General features: G+C 51.9%; 1 protein-coding gene across 1 annotated transcript in view; it reads left to right on the forward strand.

The window, feature by feature from the left end:
* LOC115448143 overlaps positions 1-47 on the forward strand; it is a 10,817-nt gene extending 10,770 nt beyond the window's left edge. Inside the window, exon 8 of the mRNA XM_037440782.1 lies at positions 29-47. Coding sequence (XP_037296679.1) covers positions 29-47 — 19 coding nt within the window. The remainder of the gene's footprint in view (positions 1-28) is intronic.
* Positions 48-9,019: the final 8,972 nt, after the last annotated feature.

Raw genomic sequence — 9,019 nt, forward strand, 5'->3', positions numbered from 1 at the left:
CCTGCACGCCTGCGCCTGCTGCCCCAAGGTCCTCTACCCTCCAGTGAGTCACGTACCAGCACTTGTACCAAACTCATTCGATGCATGTCTGCTACACACGCACGCGCCGCACGCGCGCGCGCGCTGCACCTGCACGCCTGCGCCTGCTGCCCCAAGGTCTTCCTCTACCCCTCCAGTGAGTCACGTACCAGCACTTGTACCAAACTCATTCGATGCATGTCTGCTACACACGCACGCGCGCTCGCATCGCGCTGCCGCACGCGCGCGCGCTGCACCTGCACGCCTGCGCCTGCTGCCCCAAGGTCTTCCTCTACCATCCAGTGAGTCACGTACCAGCACTTGTACCAAACTCATTCGATGCATGTCTGCTACACACGCACGCGCGTTTGCACGCGCCGCCGCACGCGCGCGCGCTGCACCTGCACGCCTGCGCCTGCTGCCCCAAGGTCTTCCTCTACCCTCCAGTGAGTCACGTACCAGCACTTGTACCAAACTCATTCGATGCATGTCTGTTACACACGCACGCGCGCTCGCATCGCGCCGCCGCACGCGCGCGCGCTGCACCTGCACGCCTGCGCCTGCTGCCCTGCTGTCTTCCTCTACCCCTCCAGTGAGTCACGTACCAGCACTTGTACCAAACTCATTCGATGCATGTCTGCTACACACGCACGCGCGCTCGCACGCGCCGCCGCACGCGCGCGCGCGCTGCACCTGCACGCCTGCGCCTGCTGCCCCAAGGTCTTCCTCTACCCCTCCAGTGAGTCACGTACCAGCACTTGTACCAAACTCATTCGATGCATGGCTGATGCACACGCACGCGCGCTCGCACGCGCCGCCGCACGCGCGCGCGCTGCACCTGCACGCCTGCGCCTGCTGCCCCAAGGTCTTCCTCTACCCCTCCAGTGAGTCACGTACCAGCACTTGTACCAAACTCATTCGATGCATGTCTGCTACACACGCACGCGCGTCGCACGCGCGCCGCCGCACGCCCGCGCGCTGCACCCCCACGCCCGCGCCCGCTGCCCCACGGTCCCCCTCTACCCCTCCAGTGAGTCACGTACCAGCACTAGTACCAAACTCATTCGATGCATGTCTGTTACACGCACGCACGCGTTCGCACGCGCCGCCGCACGCGCGCGCTGCACCTGCACGCCTGCGCCTGCTGCCCCAAGGTCTTCCTCTACCCTCCAGTGAGTCACGTACCAGCACTTGTACCAAACTCATTCGATGCATGTCTGTTACACACGCACGCGCTCGCATCGCGCCGCCGCACGCGCGAGCGCTGCACCTGCACGCCTGCGCCTGCTGCCCCAAGGTCTTCCTCTACCCCTCCAGTGAGTCACGTACCAGCACTTGTACCAAACTCATTCGATGCATGTCTGATACACACGCACGCGCGCTCGCACGCGCCGCCGCACGCGCGCGCGCTGCACCTGCACGCCTGCGCCTGCTGCCCCAAGGTCTTCCTCTACCCCTCCAGTGAGTCACGTACCAGCACTTGTACCAAACTCATTCGATGCATGTCTGGTACCCACGCACGCGTGCTCGCATCGCGCTGCCGCACGCGCGCGCGCTGCACCTGCACGCCTGCGCCTGCTGCCCCAAGGTCTTCCTCTACCCTCCAGTGAGTCACGTACCAGCACTTGTACCAAACTCATTCGATGCATGTCTGTTACACACGCACGCGCGCTCGCACGCCGCCGCACGCGCGCGCGCTGCACCTGCACGCCTGCGCCTGCTGCCCCAAGGTCTTCCTCTACCCTCCAGTGAGTCACGTACCAGCACTTGTACCAAACTCATTCGATGCATGTCTGTTACGCACGCGCGCTTCGCACGCGCCGCCGCACGCGCGCGCGCGCTGCACCTGCACGCCTGCGCCTGCTGCCCCAAGGTCTTCCTCTACCCCTCCAGTGAGTCACGTACCAGCACTTGTACCAAACTCATTCGATGCATGTCTGTTACACACGCACGCGCGCTCGCATCGCGCCGCCGCACGCGCGCGCGCTGCACCTGCACGCCTGCGCCTGCTGCCCCAAGGTCTTCCTCTACCCCTCCAGTGAGTCACGTACCAGCACTTGTACCAAACTCATTCGATGCATGTCTGTTACACACGCACGCGCTTCGCATGCGCTGCCGCACGCGCGCGCGCGCTGCACCTGCACGCCTGCGCCTGCTGCCCCAAGGTCTTCCTCTACCCCTCCAGTGAGTCACGTACCAGCACTTGTACCAAACTCATTCGATGCATGTCTGTTACACACGCACGCGCGCGCCGCATGCGCTGCCGCACGCGCGCGCGCTGCACCTGCACGCCTGCGCCTGCTGCCCCAAGGTCTTCCTCTACCCCTCCAGTGAGTCACGTACCAGCACTTGTACCAAACTCATTCGATGCATGTCTGTTACACACGCACGCGCGCTCGCATCGCCGCTGCCGCACGCGCGCGCGCTGCACCTGCACGCCTGCGCCTGCTGCCCCAAGGTCTTCCTCTACCCCTCCAGTGAGTCACGTACCAGCACTTGTACCAAACTCATTCGATGCATGTCTGCTACACACGCACGCGCGCTCGCACGCGCCGCCGCACGCGCGCGCGCTGCACCTGCACGCCTGCGCCTGCTGCCCCAAGGTCTTCCTCTACCCTCCAGTGAGTCACGTACCAGCACTTGTACCAAACTCATTCGATGCATGTCTGCTACACACGCACGCGCGCTCGCACGCGCCGCCGCACGCGCGCGCGCTGCACCTGCACGCCTGCGCCTGCTGCCCCAAGGTCTTCCTCTACCCCTCCAGTGAGTCACGTACCAGCACTTGTACCAAACTCATTCGATGCATGTCTGGTACGCACGCACGCGCGCTCGCACGCGCCGCCGCACGCGCGCGCGCTGCACCTGCACGCCTGCGCCTGCTGCCCCAAGGTCTTCCTCTACCCCTCCAGTGAGTCACGTACCAGCACTTGTACCAAACTCATTCGATGCATGTCTGTTACACACGCACGCGCGTTGCACGCGCCGCCGCACGCGCGCGCGCTGCACCTGCACGCCTGCGCCTGCTGCCCCAAGGTCTTCCTCTACCCTCCAGTGAGTCACGTACCAGCACTTGTACCAAACTCATTCGATGCATGTCTGCTACACACGCACGCGTTTCGCATCGCGCTGCCGCACGCGCGCGCGCGCTGCACCTGCACGCCTGCGCCTGCTGCCCCAAGGTCTTCCTCTACCCCTCCAGTGAGTCACGTACCAGCACTTGTACCAAACTCATTCGATGCTTGTCTGGTACACACGCACGCGCGCTCGCACGCGCCGCCGCACGCGCGCGCGCTGCACCTGCACGCCTGCGCCTGCTGCCCCAAGGTCTTCCTCTACCCCTCCAGTGAGTCACGTACCAGCACTTGTACCAAACTCATTCGATGCATGTCTGTTACACACGCACGCGCGTTTCGCATCGCGCTGCCGCACGCGCGCGCGCTGCACCTGCACGCCTGCGCCTGCTGCCCCAAGGTCTTCCTCTACCCTCCAGTGAGTCACGTACCAGCACTTGTACCAAACTCATTCGATGCATGTCTGCTACACACGCATCGCGCGTTTCGCATCGCGTTGCCGCACGCGCGCGCGCTGCACCTGCACGCCTGCGCCTGCTGCCCCAAGGTCTTCCTCTACCCCTCCAGTGAGTCACGTACCAGCACTTGTACCAAACTCATTCGATGCATGTCTGCTACACACGCACGCGTGCTCGCAGACGCTGCCGCACGCGCGCGCGCTGCACCTGCACGCCTGCGCCTGCTGCCCCAAGGTCTTCCTCTACCCTCCAGTGAGTCACGTACCAGCACTTGTACCAAACTCATTCGATGCATGTCTGTTACACACGCACGCGCGTTTCGCATCGCGCTGCCGCACGCGCGCGCGCTGCACCTGCACGCCTGCGCCTGCTGCCCCAAGGTCTTCCTCTACCCCTCCAGTGAGTCACGTACCAGCACTTGTACCAAACTCATTCGATGCATGTCTGTTACACACGCACGCGCGTTTCGCATCGCGCTGCTGCACGCGCGCGCGCTGCACCTGCACGCCTGCGCCTGCTGCCCCAAGGTCTTCCTCTACCCTCCAGTGAGTCACGTACCAGCACTTGTACCAAACTCATTCGATGCATGTCTGTTACACACGCACGCGCGCTCGCACGCGCCGCCGCACGCGCGCGCGCTGCACCTGCACGCCTGCGCCTGCTGCCCCAAGGTCTTCCTCTACCCCTCCAGTGAGTCACGTACCAGCACTTGTACCAAACTCATTCGATGCATGTCTGTTACACACGCACGCGCGCTTCGCATCGCGCTGCCGCACGCGCGCGCGCTGCACCTGCACGCCTGCGCCTGCTGCCCCAAGGTCTTCCTCTACCCTCCAGTGAGTCACGTACCAGCACTTGTACCAAACTCATTCGATGCATGTCTGCTACACACGCACGCGCGCTTCGCATCGCGCTGCCGCACGCGCGCGCGCTGCACCTGCACGCCTGCGCCTGCTGCCCCAAGGTCTTCCTCTACCCTCCAGTGAGTCACGTACCAGCACTTGTACCAAACTCATTCGATGCATGTCTGCTACACACGCACGCGCGCTCGCACGCGCCGCCGCACGCGCGCGCGCTGCACCTGCACGCCTGCGCCTGCTGCCCCAAGGTCTTCCTCTACCCCTCCAGTGAGTCACGTACCAGCACTTGTACCAAACTCATTCGATGCATGTCTGTTACACACGCACGCGCGCTTCGCACGCGCTGCCGCACGCGCGCGCGCTGCACCTGCACGCCTGCGCCTGCTGCCCCAAGGTCTTCCTCTACCCCTCCAGTGAGTCACGTACCAGCACTTGTACCAAACTCATTCGATGCATGTCTGCTACACACGCACGCGCGCTCGCACGCGCCGCCGCACGCGCGCGCGCTGCACCTGCACGCCTGCGCCTGCTGCCCCAAGGTCTTCCTCTACCCCTCCAGTGAGTCACGTACCAGCACTTGTACCAAACTCATTCGATGCATGTCTGCTACACACGCACGCGCGCTCGCACGCCGCCGCACGCGCGCGCGCTGCACCTGCACGCCTGCGCCTGCTGCCCCAAGGTCTTCCTCTACCCCTCCAGTGAGTCACGTACCAGCACTTGTACCAAACTCATTCGATGCATGTCTGCTACACACGCACGCGCGCTCGCACGCGCCGCCGCACGCGCGCGCGCTGCACCTGCACGCCTGCGCCTGCTGCCCCAAGGTCTTCCTCTACCCCTCCAGTGAGTCACGTACCAGCACTTGTACCAAACTCATTCGATGCATGTCTGCTACACACGCACGCGCGCTCGCACGCGCCGCCGCACGCGCGCGCGCTGCACCTGCACGCCTGCGCCTGCTGCCCCAAGGTCTTCCTCTACCCCTCCAGTGAGTCACGTACCAGCACTTGTACCAAACTCATTCGATGCATGTCTGCTAAGTATACACTGAAATGCTAACACCTTGTAAGTGTCAAGAAAATATTCCAGATTTTTTTTGGTTACTAATTAGTAAGTATATTAATAATTGAATTAGTAAAGATTCCAAACAGACATTTTTGATAAAACAATTTTATTTATAATTTATATATCATTAAATTATTGATTATGTAACCCGTGATGACCCAAATTGTTTTGAATTAGGTTTAAGTCGGCACATGATGATGCACAAGGGCCGCGTGTACGGCTGCAGCGCGTGCCAGCGACAGTTCCGCGACAAGAGCTCGCTGCAGCGACACATGCGCAGTGCTCACAACAACCTCGCCGCGCAGGCGCAGGGCATCACTTACTACGAGCAGGCCGCCGCGGACACGCAACCAGGCAGTCTTAATACTCAACCACTCACCGGTGACAAGCAACATAGTGTTGAAACTCAGCCCCACGGTGGGGACGTAACAGGCTGACATATCATGGTGCGTCTCCGAAATTACTATACGTGGCTATGCCGAAGTCTGCCACGAAATCATCGGCGAAATAGCCTGTGCAGGGCTCATTCGCCTGTTAAAGGGTTCAATAAGGTTCGAGGGAATGGTTGATCTTTGATTAGGACGTAAGGATGAAGTAACATGCTTTACAATTGTTTACGGATTATTATTGCATATTATGAAGTTACGTATATTAAGTAATTTGTAATAGTATTTTAGTAGTTGATGTGCCAAAAAAAAAGGTTAAAATGATTGTAATTGTATGTTATAGTGAAATTGAGCAATAATTGAACATGTACTATGTGGAAATCATATTATAACCTCAGTGGAACCATCATTGTTAATTAGATTACATTAGGAAATTGTCAAATAAATTATACATCGCTAATAATGTAGTTAATAGAATATTTGAAAAATTATATTGTTAAAAGGATCACATGAATTTTGTATAATATATAAAAAGTAATTAATTATTTCATTATATCAAATTATTTGGTTTCCAAAAACATAATTTTAAATGTACTTATTGTCGTTACAAAGTTTAGTTTCTGTGTGGTTAATATTGTTGGAAAAGAATGTGCCTCTTAAACTTGTTTGTGTCGACGTTAGACATTCAATAATGAAAAGATAATTGTAATGTGCTGTAGTATTTTTATCTTCATGGCCCTAATATTATGCTTGCACCCTATTAAAAAAATGTGTTTTTATCAAAGACAAAAACCTAGGTGGTTGACTATACTGCCGTGCTAAGCTCTATAGCGGTATCTCAAAAAAAAAAAAACTTGATTTTTATGTCGTCAGATAGCTTAAAGAAATACCCATGCAATGAACTTATTTAAATAACGGTATCTTGTTTAGAACTTGTTAAAAAACCTCAATAGATAAACCTCAATTTCTCTATCTCACTTTTACATACAAAACTATAAAACTATATTAATAAAACTTCGATGATCTCGAAATAAGATTTCACTGACATACCGCTTTAGCGCTTAGCACGGCAGCATAGATACAACGAATGCAGTTACTGGCCACAGCATTGGCAGGTGGAATAAATGAGATGTACCAGGCTAACTAAAACTCTTGGAAGCTTTTGGATTTTAGTAGTAACTTACGGACTTTATCGAGCTTTGAGATCAAAGTAACAGGTTTGCTGGTGGTAGGATATATTTTATATCCGCTCGGATAGCGATCACCGTACACAAGGTGTTAAAACCCGTCCGAAACTTAAGTGTGTCGCGTTCTGAGATTAGCTTGTCCAATGGTTAATATGGTTCCAACAGGCCGGCATAATTGTGTCGCCTGCCAAGGGGTAATCATCTCTGGTCAGTCGATATTCTATTGGGCCCCGCTCCACTGACCATAAAGTGTACTGGGGTCACTTTGCGTACGTATAAAAAACAGGTGAGGACAAGGTGTAATTTATTAGGTTATGGTGTACGATTAGGTGCAAACAGCATACAACCGCTTCACGGTTTATTCCTTCGCTACGTTGGTTTTAGGCGGACGGTCAGAAGCAGGTAGGGCATAGGATCAAAATAATTTTATACTCCTAAGAAAACCAGGAACATTTACACAAATGGTATTCAAAACTTTGTTGTAATTTTTATTAGGCTCCGACTACAAAATTGGTAAACAGTATGTAGATAATTCTAAATTAATTTTTATTTATATTGGACCACACAGGAAGCACCAGCTTGCAAATAAAAAAAATAATCATCAAAATCGGGTCACCCAGTCAAAAGTTCTAAGATAACAAACGTAAACGAAATAAAAAGAAATACAGTCCAATTGAGAACCTCCCTCCTTTTTTGGAGTCGGTTAAAAAGCAATCATATCTAAGTTACAAATATATACAATTGACAGACTTTTCTGCGTTTTTCCATCTAGTTTTTTTTTTTTTTCTAGGACAATTTTTATATTGAACTTTATTTTATAAAATAAATAGTTTTTATGATTTTTTTATTTAAATCAAAACTTTAGAAGAAGCTTAGATAGCCTTTCAAGCATCAATATGAACATCGGAAATACTTATGTGGTGTTGACGATCGAGTTATGTATATAACGATCACTTTCAGTTGGCTTAGATACATTAAGACACCTGCAATTAACAATATGCTTAGTCGATTTTTGGCTAATTTCGGTTAGAAAGCAAAATTATTATTTTTCTCTTTTATAAGCTTACAAAGTCTTTTTTTTGCTATGAAATTAAAAATTCTTATTTTACACAAAACGCTCATAAAGAAACCTCTAGCATTATAAAATTTTTCTTTTTTTCACTTAAAACTTCTCTCCTGTAAAGTTGACATTTTCAAGATAGCATAGTGTTAATTGGAGCTGTCAATTTGACAATGTGTTGGCTCAGATATTATTTAAACAATGCACAATATAAGTACTCTATGTATTGATTTAGGTCATGTTAGATGTGTAGCTTCATATGAACACCTAAGTTGTTACTTTCGATGCTGAGTGTACATTAATACCAGGTTTAATATTAAATAACATTGGTTATAAATATAATAGGAAAACTCCTATGTGGATATAATTTTAGACCTTTCGGTTTTTATCATATCTATATGGAGGTATTTCATACCTACTGAATCCTTTTTGCGCATCTAATACCTGAACAGCAGTAATTACTGTTTATTGTACTGTTAATGAAATAAATAAAATTCTCTTATCTATAAAGAATTTAATTTTATAGTATTAAACAAGAAAAGTCATAAAATAAAAGTAGACAAAATGTATGTTCGACTATCGACAAATCGATTTATTATATCGATATCTCTGAGTCTAAGAATATTTTATGCGAGGGTCATACTAATAGAAGGAAAGTTACAAAAAAAAACAAAATGTCATCGATGTCATTATTATTTATGAGTTCTTCCGTGCGTTAGTTTGACTCGCGTGAGATATACTTTAAAAGTTGTGTAGATATCCCTGGCGAGGCGTGTGTTCAACTCAAGTGTTTTAAATTTTGAAAGATTCTGTGTAGAAAAAGTTGTGATAATTATATATTATGTTATACATAAATCGTATTTACTGTATAAAATATTTTGTTAATGGAACTATAAATAAAACACAAA

Source organism: Manduca sexta, chromosome 20 (assembly GCF_014839805.1).
Source record: "Manduca sexta isolate Smith_Timp_Sample1 chromosome 20, JHU_Msex_v1.0, whole genome shotgun sequence".
In the NCBI taxonomy this organism is placed as follows: Eukaryota; Metazoa; Arthropoda; class Insecta; order Lepidoptera; family Sphingidae; genus Manduca; species Manduca sexta.